The sequence below is a fragment of the Sminthopsis crassicaudata genome, chromosome 3 (assembly GCF_048593235.1).
Source record: "Sminthopsis crassicaudata isolate SCR6 chromosome 3, ASM4859323v1, whole genome shotgun sequence".
Lineage (NCBI taxonomy): Eukaryota > Metazoa > Chordata > Mammalia > Dasyuromorphia > Dasyuridae > Sminthopsis > Sminthopsis crassicaudata.
Window position 1 is genome coordinate 51,699,085 of NC_133619.1, and position 15,438 is coordinate 51,714,522.

Genomic DNA, 15,438 nt, shown 5'->3' on the forward strand with positions numbered 1-15,438 from the left:
ATTTACACACATATATTGTATCTAGGTTATATTGTAACACATGTAAAATGTATGGGATTACCTGCCATTGGGGGGAGGGAGGGGATAATTTGGAAAAATCAATAAAAAAAAAAAGAAATTACTTTTTTATTGGAAAAACTTCATATATTTCCTTTTAATAATACTATATTTAATCTTTTGCTTTATTGATATAAGTTGAACTAATTGTAATGTGAATTAATGAATTGCACTATATTTTTTCCCCCTTCACATTTTCAGACCAAAGAGAGTCTACAGTATGCATTGGAGACCTTGAATATGAATGGCTGCTCAGTGGAAGATCTAGGATTGGATTTCACACTACCAGGATTTCCCAACATAGAACTAAAGAAAGGGGGAAAGGATATACCTGTCACCATCCACAATTTAGAAGAGTATCTACGAGTATGTAACAGGAATTTTTCAAGGGGAGGGATGATTTTTATAAGCTATACCTTAAATCAAGGCTTTTTTTTTTTTTTTTTTTTTTGGGGGGGGGGATGGAATAGTTCTCTAAGTATCAATTTTAAAGAGTCAGATTTGTGATTTGGTATTATTTGGTTTATTATAGGTTTGCTTATAAAGGTATCTTGTATTTAAATCTATTTTTTGCTCATTGAATTCTATATGCATAATTAATACTGGATGCCTTGTGTGAAAATCAGGTTTTGTATAAAGTTCATATATATTGAGGTATCCTGATCAGGTGATCCTCCCAACTTTTGCCTGAAGACCATTGATGAAAAAGAATGCAGCCACTACTTTCTAGAGGGAGCCCAGTCCAGCCTCATCTGGTACTACTGTTAGGAAGTTTTCCTGACATCAAACTTAGATTTGCCTCTGAAACTTGTCCTACAGTGACCAGTGGTTGTTAGAGCTATAGGGAATACTTCTAATCCCTCTTTCATATAACCAATACTTTGTTATCACTTTGCCTCTTAAATATTCTCTTCTCTAAGCTAAATATACTTAGTTCCTGGAAACAAAACTGGTAGGGATTAATTTAGTAATGATTAAACAGATTGTGGCATATAATTCATTTACAAATACAAAAAAAATTTGAAAGTATAGGAGAACTGGGGTTTGTTATAAGGTCCAGGAGAGTTGAGGGAAAGGATGATTCAGAAGTGAATGTGATATGAAAACAAAAGGCATTAATAAAATATTTAAAGGAATTTGGAGAGAAGTACACTCTTTTCAACCTATCCCTATATGGTATGAACTTAAGGCACTCTATCATCTTGACTGCTCTTCTGTGTGTTCTCCAGCTCATCGGCAACTTTGTAAAATGTGATGCCCAGGCCAGGACAAGGTACATTCTTCCCCTCATTTATTCCTGAACAGTGGGCAGCCTGAAATTGATAGCTTTCTTGGCTACCATATGTTGATTAATAAGAGTTTGCAGTCCATCAAGAGGAAATCACAGCATAGTGTCCTTGATGATTTCTGTAGACTTAAAACTTTACCATTTCAGTTTTATCTAATGAAAAGATGTAGCTTCCCTGATGAATTGTGTCACATAAGTTTTAGATTGTACTTTTTACTTGTATTTCTTTGGTATCCAACAAGAGCCAGGCTTCTATACTTTCTGTCTATGTGTTTCTCTCATCTGTCTCTCTTCTTTTTTAGTGAGAAGGGGAGGTTTTTGTATGTTCTTGCTATATTTATATGATCAAAAAAAACCTAACTCTTGATTTTTGACTAACCTCTTTCTGATTGGTAAAATCTGAAGACCATTGGCGTGCTTCATGTCCTTGCAAAGCATAACAAAAGCTGCTGCCATGTTTCTTGCTAGGTATTGTCTGAAGTCATGAGCCTTAGCTGTGTGGAGAAGCAGGGATCTAGAGAATTATTGAATATCAGGAATTAAATCTCAAATGTTAGGTTGTAGAATAAACAGGGGTGAGGATCAAATTGACTCTTTTTTTGCCCAAGATTTCCAAGAGGACCTCAAGATTCCACAAAGAGATGGGGCACTATTGAAGGAAATGATAATATGTAATGTGGCTGGGGCTAAGGGGTGTACTAGGTGACTGTTTTCATCAGTTGGAATTAGTCTTATTCTATTTGGTCCCAAATTAACATCAAGCTTCAGTGAGTACACGTTGCAGAGGCAGATTTTAAACTGATGCAAGAAAAAAATCTCACTAGAGATCTTTTATACAAGACTAGATTATGTAGAGTGAATCTTGGGCCTGGAGTGAGGGCTCTGTCTGAACCTGAGTTCAAATCCAGCCTTGAACACTTTGGTAATGTGACTCTGGCCAAGTTGCTTAAATCCTGTCTGCCTTAATAGCACCTACTTCTCAGGATTGCTGTGTATTTGTAAAATATGAACCTGGCTCATACTTGGTGCTATAGTAATATTAGTTAAAGTTGTGATGATGATGCTCCTTGCAAATGTGTTATGGGTGGTGTTAGTCAAGTACAAATTGGATCATAGATGACTTTTAAAGTTCATTTTAACTCTTTTCCTCTACTTTTGTTGTCAAGTTATCTAACCCTAATTTACCCTTGGTTTCTTCTTCTTTAAAATGAGAGAGGGAGTCAGCATCTAAAAATTATGTAACTCCTATTACTTTACATTTAGTTAAGTTCTGTATGATTGCTTCTTTTAACATAAACAAGTATGCATTGCTAGAATGCACTTCTGCATCTGCATATCAAAAGTGTACCCAAAACATGAATTTATATTCTGATAAAAGCTTTTCTTTTTACTACTTCATATTACAGTGTGTTTTCTGTGAGATTCCAGTCCCATTGTTCTCAAACCTAATAGATTTTTTGGTTCTAATGTAAAAAAATTCTTTAAAATATTATTGCATAAGTTTTCTTCTTCCTATAAATAATATTCAGATGATTCTTTACTCTTTTGATTGAATAGAAACAGGATAATAGTTCAATTTTAATGGGATTTTAATTTTTTTTTTTATGTCTCAATTTTTTTTAAGCTGGTTATATTCTGGGCACTAAATGAAGGTGTTGCCAGGCAGTTTGATTCATTCAGAGATGGATTTGAATCAGTCTTTCCACTCAGCCATCTTCAGTACTTCTATCCTGAGGAAGTAAGTAATTTTTTGAGCAAATGGGCCCACAACCCCTGGTGGGCATATGCCAAATTCAAATTCCATATCCTTTTTCCCCACCTCACAATCAGGTCCTCCTCTTCCTTCTCCCCTCCCTTCTTAATTATAACTTCTAGCAATTATAGTACCAGGACCACTTAGATTTGTAAATTTTAAGGACCAGGCCACATGATGCTAATCTTTATATTCCTTACAGTGCCTTGTACAATAAATGTTTGTTGAATTTAGATGGGGAAGGAATTAGTGGCCCAGATAGAGCAGTGTACATGTGAGACCACTGTATATGGTGAGGATCCACATTATTTTTTGTTTAATTTATATTTCTAACTATCTGCCAACTGAGAATCATACTTCCCCTTCTTTGGGAGTGAAGGTTAAATGTGGTTCGGTGTTTTTAGGTGTAGAACATCTTAAAACTGGGTTTTACATTTAATTAGATGAGATATTTATTATACATGTCATCAAGATTGGTGTTACAATGACATGTTGGGAGGAGTGCTGAGAGTAGTATAACAAAACCTTGGAAAATCAATGGTGGTAATAAGGCATGGGAAGATTCAAGTTGTTGCATAAGTAACATTTTTTAGTATACCTAATTTTATAATGAAATTTTTTCTTGAAAGAAGAGACTAATTTTAATACTCTGTTAGAGCCAATTCGATCCATTATGTTCATACTGTCTTTCCTTCAAATACAAATTTGATGCCCCATTGTGTAATAAAGGAGACCTTTAATTCTTGAAGATCCTAGCAGAGCCCAGTCTTTGAGCATGGTCATGGTGAGGGAGTTTTAAGTGTTTATCACATGCAAAAATACACAGAGATTCATCACAAGACTGGCCATTCTGTTAGTCTTGAAAGCTGGAAAGATTTAGAGCAATTAAGGAAGAATATTTTGCTTACGCATAGCCTACAGAGCTTGTGATCTTTGTAAGTAGAATAAATACTCTATTGAGGTAATACCACTTATATATAGGTATTCTCTTCTCCCTAAACTTTCAAATTGGGAGTATGCTCTATCACAAGCATGATTGCCTTTTGCTCCTTGGTCTCTCTCTAATCAAGCCCCTGTCTCCTGATTTTGGGGGACTCCTTTTGCTGTCATTTGCATGAATAATATCTTCTGTGTATTTGAATATATAGCTGGATCAGCTTCTGTGTGGCAGTAAAGCAGACACTTGGGATGCAAAGACACTGATGGAATGCTGCAGGCCTGATCATGGCTATACACATGACAGGTAACAATTACTGAGATCTGTTGCTTTAGAGAATTTTTTTATTGGAATTTGAGGCAGAGGCAAGCAGGTCCCATTATAAGAGGTTTTCTGGCTTAAACAAGAAACGCTGTTTTAAAGGATCCCTTTTAATACATTTATGAGTTTTTATATTGTTTTTTTTTTAACTTATTACCCACTCATTTCCCAGTGATAAATAATAGAGGAAAAGAGTATTATATTTTGTTGTAATTAACATCAAAAAAAATCTTATATCCAACATATCTAAGATATCCAGGTATAGTGACCAGTTTGTTTAACGATAACTTAAATTTAACTAGTGGCTTATTTACAGAATACTTGTTTTTCTCTACCTATATTTATATCCATCTATAGATGTAGATACTTTATATCTTTTAAGTAAAAAGATCTTTTCTATCACAGTGGTTCTCAAACTTTTGTTCTCAGTATCTTTATATTGTTACTAATATTTATTGAAGATCTGTCCAAAGAGTTTCTATATGGATTATGTTTGTAGATATTTACCATATTAGAAATAAAAACTAATTTGTAGACCCTCTGAAAGGATTTCAGAGACCCCCAGCATTCTCTGGACCATACTTTGAGAACCACTGTAATAATCTGTAAATAATAAGCCACTATTTGATTTTAAGTTGTCGTTAATAAACAGGTCACTATGTAGGTATCTTGGATATTTTGGATATTTTGGATCCAAGGTTTTGCCATGATACTAATATTCTCTGTTCCTGTCTTATCTGTCTCTGTCTTTTTCTTTCTCTCTCTCTCTCTCTTTTTTTTTTCTCTTTCCTTCCATCTCACCCTCCCCCAACTTTATTTTCTCTTCTTGCCCTCACAAGTCTTATTGACTAGTCAATGGTAAAAGCTAGAACTCGAATTTCAAAATGTCTGATTCATAATCCAATGTCCTGGTCTTAACTGTCCCATATCATTTGTCACTGCTACTGTCTCAATTCCAGAATGAAACTATCTTCCTTTGTTTTGTTTTAGTCGAGCTGTGAAGTACCTGTTTGAAATTCTCAGTGGTTTTGATAATGAGCAGCAGAGATTATTTCTCCAGTTTGTGACTGGTAGCCCAAGATTGCCTGTAGGAGGTGGGTATATGTCTAGTTGGAGGATAATTCCATACAGTTTTTCTTTTCCTTTTCAAAATTCAAAGCATACGGATATTAGAAATGTTAGTAAAATTAAAATGTCAGTTGTTGACAAAAGTAAGTACTGGTCCTCATTTAAATATTCATAAATAATTTTATCTTCTATTTAAAAAGATAGCCGTGAATGTATTTTAACAATTTTTGAATTTGGTTTATATTCCATGCTGACTTATAAAGTTAGTGTGTATATATAAGAAACAAAATGAGTGATCACATCAGATAGAGGTTTGATTGCTTAGTTATAGGAGGAGGACTGATAATCTGCACAGTTATTGGCATTTCCAGGGTATTTATTTTCATCATATTTTGATAAAAATACAATAATGTATATTGACTCTATGAGTCCTTGCTGACTCCTTCCTTTTCCCCTCCCCACCCCATCCTTTATTGGTTAAAAGATTTCCACTATGTAAACTAGCTGAACTTCTCTGATTTTCCTACTTGGTAGAAATTGGCCTGGTATATTTTGCTTTTTTAACAACAAGAGAAGCTACTTATAAAAACTCAGTTAAAAAAAAAAATAATGATTGCCAGCTATTTTATATACTTATTGATGAATGCGTTGGCCTTTTCTTCCTTTCCTCTCAATCAGGCTTCCGAAGTTTGAATCCTCCTCTGACAATTGTCCGCAAGACCTTTGAGTCAACGGAAAATCCAGATGACTTCTTGCCCTCAGTAATGACTTGTGTGAACTATCTCAAGTTGCCAGACTATTCAAGTATTGAGATAATGCGTGAAAAACTGTTGATAGCTGCCAGAGAGGGGCAGCAGTCATTCCATCTTTCCTGATCACAATGAAAAATGCAATGTCTGCCTGTTACAGCAAAAGAGAAAAAAATCATGATTTCTTTTCTAAATGTATCACCTGAGTCAAGGAAACGTGTTACTCCTTCTTGTAGAAAAACGGCTTGCAGATTATAAAAGAGACACTTGGTTGATATTTCTTAATGGCCCCATGGACTTAAAGTGATCAGGCCCTAAAAAGTTGTTGTGACAAGGTTTCTTTAGCAAGTTCTTGTTTAAATTATCATTTATTTGATGAGTGAAGTTTTTAAACTTGCTTTGCTGTGTGAAATTTAAAAAGGGATGTTTTTCCAGGCTGGAACAATAAATGTCGCTGTGCAGTTTAATACTGGGCTGTGTGTATCCATCTAGCTAAGTCTGCAGTTTTATTTCCTCCAAAGACAACTTTTGTACATAAGTACAGAAATTGAGACTCACATGTATTTGACATATAGTTCAGTAGACTAGCTTTCTGTACCTTCACTTGCCTCTGATTTTTCTCCCTTCTTCCGTGTATTGTCTGATGTGCAATTCACATGGTTCTTTTTTGTGTACAACACTTACAACAATTGTTACATTTTCGTTGGCATGGACGTTTAACCGCTCCATGTTTTTTCTCAAATTAAGATATAATTTAAATTTTACTGAATTAAAATATATTGTCGCTATAACTCAGCCTTTGTAACTAGGTAGATTCTTTGGTATAGCTTAGTTTTAATGTAGTCGTAGGCTCTATTGGCGCTACAGCCTTTACCAGATGACACACTAGGACTGTTGACACAGTTATTTCAGGCAACAAAAGCCTCCAAAATGGAGGTGAGGAAGAAATCATTTTTTTTGTGTGTGTGTGTGTGTAGTTGAAAAATTGAACGGATTGGGCTGGCCAGTATTTATTATTATATGGCCAGAGCATTTTGAATTGATGTAAAGTTTTAAAAGTAAATTAGCAGTTTTCATCCCCTGTTCTAGGAAAACTTTTTTCCCCTTGTTCTTAAGTTCTTGCTTTTCTTTCATAGTTTTGCTTTCATTCCTTTCTCTTAACCCTGCCTTCCTTCCTTCCCTCCCCTCTCTCCCAGTGCTAGCTTGGAACAAACAGTTCAGCCTTTGTCTTGAACACAGATAAAGCACCTGTAAGCAATGCTCTGTCCAATTGTTTTATGTGCTGATTTCTCAAATCTGCAATAATTTACTTCATCAGGTTAATGTTTTTACCTGAATATAAATAAATAAAGTTTGCTTCACCTTTTTGTTTATAGTTTTGTACTGTATCCATAAGTTCAATTGTGTAAATTTATTTCAATGCTAGTAAATCATTTAAATCTCCATGACTAATTGCCTACGGTCATGGCTGATTTGCTATTTAAATAAGAGTTGCAATATATGCTATTAAATTCTGTGGAAAGATGAGTGAAGGAGATTCTTTCCTTCCATGGGTTAAAAATTTACAGTCTGCTACAAACATTCTTGAGAAAGAACTTTCTATGATTCATCTCTGAAAATCTGAGATGAATTAATTATTTTTATTCAACTTTGAGAAATCAAATTTATTTTTAGTTTGATCACTTGTTCAAAAATTTATTTTGTCAATGTAAGAATTCCTATCTTCCTCCCCTTTTCATCCCTAAAGTATCTTAGTGGCTTGTTTTATTTGGGTGAATGTGTCATTTTAGAGTAAATTTAAATGGCCTTTCACAGAATTTTTTACAGTTGAAATTAGTCACAGAATTTCATATGAAGCAAATCCAGCTAAGTGCCATTGAACTCAAAACTTATGTTGACGTATGAAATTTGAAATCATTGAAGAAAGGATCCAAAAATTACAAAAGCATTATTAAAATTGAATAAAGGAACTACATTTCTACATGTGACATTGGATAGCATGATTAGTTTTTTTTTTTTAAAAAGGCAGTATTAGAGCATGGATTAATTTGTTTCATGATGTTGACTTTTTTTTTTTAATGCTAAGCACAACATTTTGTGTTTATAATGTCTGGATATAGTGTTTCATTCTCTATTTAAACAAAAAATATTCTAGATTTTAAAAATTTTAGATTTGTGTTGCCAAAAAATGGGGCAATTAATGTTTTATATTAAAATATTTGTATTTGATTTATTTTTTAAAAATCCATGTTGTCTCCCTGCCTAATGTGGCTCCATTGGTTTGCATCTAACATAGATATCATTGTGGTTTCAAATTGGAAATTTGTATGAATAACTCAGTCACTTCTTGTGACAATACTAGGAGGTCATTGTTGACCAATTAAAAAATGGAACAAAACAAAACAAAACTTAAATTCTTTTTAGTGGTTGAGCACTCCTGTCACAAAAACAACTGTTTATTCATTAGCTCTCTAATGGAAGGTTACAGAAATTGATTGAAGGATATAAGCTGCTTTCTTCTTATTAGGCAACCTTTTTTGGCTAGGATCAACCACACCACTGGACAATGGCTTTTGCTGGGTTTTATAAAGTTCCATCATACTGCCTCCAAGCATTAGTCTAACTAAAAAGTAAATTACTAGTAACAAGGCAATCAGTGAAACTTTTACTATCCTTTGATTTCTGCTGATTTGGTTTCAAATTAACATGGACTATAACTGAAATAAGTATTGATTTATTCAGCTCTAAAGGACACATCCATGCCCACATTAAGTCTTAGCAAATGTGGTCAAGTGAATTCATATTTGATATATCTGTATCTATAGATATAGATATAGATATATACTTTTTTTTATTTTTTTGGCAGAGCTATTTAGAACACCCTTGTAAATTTTGGGGAGAGGAATAACCACTGCACTTTAATCCAGCTCATTTTCCTTCATAGCAGAAGGAATTGAGAAAGTTAACATGATTAAAATCATCATCAGTCTTGACTAACCTAGAATAAAAAGCTGGTTGCCTTGCCCTTAAGGAATCGATGGAATAGCTGGCTTACCAAGTTAGGAACCAGTCATGAGTAGAAAATGGAATTGGTTATCTTTTTTTGAAGAGTACAATGAATATATTTTGTACTTAAAAGTTAGTCTTTTAAAAGAAGGTTGATCTAATACATTGGGTCACATCACACAGCTCTTTTGTACATAAAACACAATTACTCTCATTGTCATGCAGCCTATAAAGAAGATTGATTCCTTGACTTCTCAGTCCATCAACTTATTTTTCAAATGCATCCCAAGGAACTACAGTCAATCAACTCTTGGTTATCCATTTACAGAGTTTTCTAGCAAATTTTAAATTGAGGTTTCTTACTTTACTGCCATCGTGGCAAGTACAAGCAAAAAACCCCACCCCCCCCCACACACTCTTCAACATTAAGGGTGTGATTTCAAGAAATAAAAATGCAGTTGTTAGCTGAACCTAATTTACTCAGGAGAGCAAAAGCCAAATCACTTGAATTATCTCCTTTATGGGATTGTAGATACCATCAGTTTCACCAATAGCATGGAGGATGATCAAGAGTTGACTCAACAATTCAGTCATTTAAGGGTTCCTTTCTACACCTGTCCTTAACTGTAACATGAGACCATGGTTTTTTAAATGTCTCTGGCTATGTAACATTCTCTTGGATGCTTTCTGAGCAAATTGAGTCCTCAGTTGGGACACTGAAATGACACATTAAATCCCGGTGACAAATAACAAAGTGCTTTTATGATCTCAAAAAAGCAAGATAATTAAAATGCAAAATTTATTCAAATGTATAGCAATTTTCTGAGAATCTTAAGATAATTATCATTATGCAAAAAAATTCAACTATGACCTTATTTTGCATAACACAAACCAATGATTCTTTAATAATAGAATTGTGTTTTTTTTCCTCCCCAAAAGTTCATTGGCATAACCAAATCTATATCAACTGCTGATCCTTGTATAAAGCTTTTTTCTCTATTTTACCCTAAACAGTGATTTATATGAAAGTTTTTCCTCTGTTGGAATAATAAAACCTCAAGCTACAGATGCGTATGTAAAAATGCATAAATGCACTGACTATTCTCCTCCCTGAATATATTTTTAATAAATAGCATTATCCTGATTTGATCACTTGTTAAATTGTATTTTAGAGAGTTTTTTCAGAAAAGTGGAATGTGCCTTTATATAGTGCTTTTGGAAAGCTGATGAATTATTCATTGTAGGATACAGCTGACCATTATAAAGAATGCAGTTAACTCACTCATTTTTGAAGGGATGGTTGTGGGGGAAAGTCCTAGAAACATAGAACCTCGGGTTTGGAATTGTTACTAAAGGTTTAACTAAGGGTGACACCTGTACCTTTAAGTAATGCTCTCTATGCAGTGATGAAATTGTGCCTTTGAGATTTGGTTTATATTTGAAAATAAAGATCCTCAGTAAAAAATTAAGACTGACTGCAAAAACAAGAGGAGTTATTTTTTCTGAAAAAGTAAATGTATCCTCTTAATTACAACACCAGTTGGATTCCTAGGCTTCATGCCTATTGTGGGACTGGCTTGCTATGGTAACCTTGAAGACTGGGTCAGGTTTTCATCAAAACAGGAAAGTAGGTAGAATGCATTAGATGGGTGGGGGTGGGGTGGGGAAATGAAGCTATGATTTTTAGAAGAGTCTGTTTGAAATTAGCTTTAGTTTTATTATTTTTAGGCAATTTAGTTGAACTGGATAAAAATATCTCTTGGTTATGCACATCAGTTGTAGAGGTCTTTAGCCACCAACACCAACTAAAAATTCCATACTTCACGTTTTTCCTGAGTGTACAGCTATGAGTTATGTGTAACAACTTTGTGATCAGTAAAATGCTCTGAGCCTCAGGTGAACGGTGCTATTCAACTTAAACCTGTTACAGACCAAGAGCATTTCCATAACATTTGTAATTGATGCGATGCTGTCTGTATTATATAAATTGTGTATATTGAGGTGTAGTGAGGCTTTATGTTAGATAACAAATTTAAGTTGATTTAATTATGTTGATAGATGTTGACATTTTAATGGCTCCTTTGGATAGTATTTTTAAATCTTTACTATTAAAATGGAAGTTATTTTGACTACTGTTCCAATATTAAGTTTACAGTTTAAATATTTTGTCCCTTGAAGTCCTACTTGGAGGCCAGTGGACACTACACAAAACATTTCTATTTTGGCTTGAAACTCAGCATCCACTAATATTTATTGGTAACACACTCTATGTTTACTAAAGCCCAGACTTTTCTCTTTTTGGACAACCCAAGGCCCAATGCTAGCCCAGATGTTGGGTGCTAGGGTACAGCTCCCAAAGACAGTATGTGAATTGTGCACATCTTTACAGAAGGGATGATGGTGTACTGCTGCCCCCATATCTATGCAATGGGTTGTCAAGGTGGTCATCCTTCACAATCTCCTTTGTAGGGACAATATACCAGTTCTGTGTGTTGTGTATAAGAAAGCCTGGCGATCTGGCTTGGCTGAGGAAAGGCCATTTCTGCTCTGCTTTACTGCCCTACAAGTACATGGTCAGATGGTGGGATCCATATAGTATGCCTAAATGGAGAAGCTACATTGGTTTCAGAGGCTGGTATCTTAATCAAATGAGACATAAATGCTTTCCATAGCTACACAAGCTAGCTATGCTAAAATGTAAATGTTACTGTTTATTGGCATCTGAGAAAAAAGAATTTCTTAAATGCAAGCAAAGGCCCGATGACCATGTTATAGAAGATTTTATTTTTTCCAGGTGTGAGTTGGACTAAACGACCTTTGTAGTTTCAATTCTGAGATTCTGTAATTCTAAGTAGTGTTCTTGCGTCCATTTATTTTATACAGTGTTCCTGTTTATCTGTTTTTTAAAGCTGTTGGTCTAGAAAGAAATTTAGCATCTTGAAATTTAAAACATTCTGAAAAGAAATTTGAAGGCTTAAAAAAAGCCATGACATTACTTTGGCATAATGTAAAAATTGTACTGGAACTAGTCTTTCAAAGACAGTTGTAGATTGGTAATTGAAAATCTAGCTTCTTCCCATCTCCATCCCCCAAATAGAATTACATTTAAGGAAAGAAGGGCTAAATTCAGCTCACACCAAAACCAATTTATTCTTAGTCAATTCCAAAGATAATTGTAAAAAATTACATAGGGACATTGCTATTTCTAAGAAAACATCTAGAAATGTCTAGATTTAGAAGTTCAACTATATTTTTAAATACCTTTTAAGAAAAAAAAGGATTAGGTTCTAATAGAATTGTATCGGTCCCAGTTAATATATTTGTAAACAAATTCAATTTGATGACAAAACTCATTATTCTGGTGCAAAATTTTCCAAAGATTTCCAAAGCATTTCAAGAAGAAAGGTTTATGGCAGTAAAGCAGTTGAATAAAAAGAGCCGGGGGATGACAAGTTCTGGTTTCTGGTTCTTGCTTTGCCCCTACTTGTGAGACCACATGGGAGAGAAGCTTAGCTTCCCTGGGCTTGTCTCCCTTCATCAGCACAGTAATTTACAACAGAGCCTTAACATTTGCAAAGGTCTTCTTGCCCCATGGACTTGTGAGGAAGGGGATGCTAATTTTGTTAGCCCAATCTGAGCAATTGAGTGACTTTTTCATATGGACACAACCAGTAAGCTTTAGTCTTGTGCTCAGATCTCTTGACTACTTCCTATATGGGCTGTTTTGTGCATTGGATGGAGTAGCTGATTTCCACAATCCCAACTCTTAAAATATGGGACCATAATAGATAGATCCTTTGCTCTCTGGATCCTCCCAATCCAAGAAAGGAGCATTGATGGTTTCTTGGTTACATTACCACCTGGTTTTGCTGGAGGAAAGATACAACTTCAGGAATAGTCTTTATGTTTGGCTACTAATTGAGACTTTTTGAGGAAATGATGACTTTATCCTATTGTTGATTGAAGGAATTTCCATTCTTCCTAAACCCATATCAGTTTCTTCAATTACTATTGATTTTACATAAATATGAGTTTGGCTGTATTTGTGGGACTTTTATTTGTCCCAACTAAAATCGAAGCTCTATTAAGAATGTCATTGTTTCTATTCTTTATATCATTTTGCTAATGCAGAAGTTTCCAACTTCTCAAGCATAAAAAAGTAAAACTCTAGTGAAAGAATAATCTGATCTTGTAGCTCTCTTCTGATTGATTATTTGTGAACATAGTTGGGCTCATAAAATTTTGAATTGTAAAAGACCTTAGGAATTGTCTTATCTTTTTTTTTTTTTTTTAATGGAATGATGAAGTAAGGATTCAGTCTTTAGCATATACCTGTTTCAATAGATCTGAGAGCTCATTCATGTCTTTCCCTCCATTGGTGCCCATCAGAAGCCATCTGCACCTCATCTTGTACAATCCTTATCTGTAGTTTTGATCAAGCTGACTTTTTGCAGTGTCATCACTTCCTGTCACTTTATCCTCACTTTTCCTATTCCAGTCTCACCTTTCCCTCCATATATTTCCTTAACAATCAGTTTTCTGCACATCACTAATCATTGAAAATGTTGCCTACTTCTCACCGGACATCCTTCAGTTACCTCTTGGTTTGCTCACTGGACTTGTTCTGCAAAGACTGATCCAAGATTCTCTTATGTTTTACAAAAAAGGAAGAAAAAAGAGTTTTTGTGTTAAGAAGCAGCTTGTTATTGTTGACTGAGCCCAATTTATCATCCTTTTGCAGTGCCTTTCCCAGATATATGGACAGACAGACATACACACACACCTCTAACTTAATGGACTGTACCTTAAGCTGTAGTTCAGTCTAGAAAATAGGTGTCTTAAAATCCCATTTAATTTTTCTTGCTGGACTTCTTAAGCAATCCTGCATCTCATTAAGGATGTCCTATAATGTTTCGGAGCTTAAAGAAATCAGCACAATATCATCCATGAACAGCAATGTCTAAAGGACCTCACCAACTACAGTAAGGTTTCTTCATCTCTTGTATTCCAGAAGTCTAGTGAAGCATGAATCTCTTCTCAGAATAATGTTTTTAAATGCATAAAATACATAGGATTACAAAGGAAACCAATTATACTGAAATAGTTATGTGCACACATATGCATATATATTATATACATATATGTTTTTTAAAGTTCATAGACCCCTTTCTAGGGAATCCTTCCATCTGCTATTCAGAAACTTTGTCCAAGTTTTGTTCCCAGAAATATAATACGTGTTCTATATTTTAAAAATACAAAGCCACAAAAGTCTTGCAATATCAGCAAGATAAATTTATATTTTGAATTTTTTAAGTAAAACTGAATTGATATATGCTGCCCGGATGAAAAGAATGCTATATCTGATATGTATATATTAATAGTTCTTTCTCCTTTTTATTTTTCGTCAATTAAACATTTTCTTCTATTCACATCTCCCCTACTTGCTATGTCACTGGGGAATTCTCATGTTGGCTATGTCACAAAAAAGTATGTTTTATTCTACATTTTAAACTCTTTTGAGGTGTTTTTTTCCCCCTGAAACCAATTTTTTTCATGATTTCATATAGTACAATACAATTCCGTTACATTCATACAGTAGTTTTACATAGAGGTGTGAAAAATGATAATCAGAACTATTTCACTTTGTTTTGTGAAGTCATCCTTTTTCTCTGTAAATGTGGATGTCATTTATTTCCCTGGGTCTTCATTTATAAAATTAAGGAACTAAATTATATGATGTCTAAGGTCCCTTCCATCTCAAAAGCTTTGTAGTTCCTAAATTAGAGAGTTAGGGAATCATAGCAACTGCCTTATTTATTTTTAAGGATCTCTGCAGAATGACCTTAGAAACAATCCTCTCTGGTTTTGCTTCACGGGTGATGAAACAGTGCAGAAATTGCTTGTTCAAGGTTGTCTAGAAACACACTCAAATCCAACCCTCCTGATTACCAGTCCATCTTTATTTCCATGACACTTCTTAACTTGGTCCCTGTAAATTCCATCATTTGGGGGAACTTTAATTCCATCTTAAATTTCACTGGAGAAGGTCTGTCTGTTTTCAAGGGAAGATGTAGGTAGGGAGATCAGGAAAGTACAGAAGGGTTACTGTGAGAGTTTTTCTCATTTTAACAAGGAAAGCCTGTAGAAATTTGCTGGAGAACTCTAATCCCCCCTTAAAGTATAGCATTTCACATTCCCAAATCTTGTGTGTATTGACTTACGTGTACACGACTTCTTTTGTGTTTTCTATCCCAGAAGC

At 34.4% G+C, this 15,438-nt stretch overlaps 1 protein-coding gene across 1 annotated transcript in view; it reads left to right on the forward strand.

Moving 5' to 3' along the window:
* Positions 1-6,640, forward strand: part of TRIP12 (thyroid hormone receptor interactor 12) — a 158,062-nt gene extending 151,422 nt beyond the window's left edge. The window contains 5 exon segments of the mRNA XM_074298481.1: positions 259-423; positions 2,970-3,083; positions 4,247-4,341; positions 5,347-5,450; positions 6,103-6,640. Coding sequence (XP_074154582.1) covers positions 259-423; positions 2,970-3,083; positions 4,247-4,341; positions 5,347-5,450; positions 6,103-6,299 — 675 coding nt within the window. The 3' untranslated portion in view covers positions 6,300-6,640.
* The last annotated feature ends 8,798 nt before the right edge of the window (positions 6,641-15,438 follow it).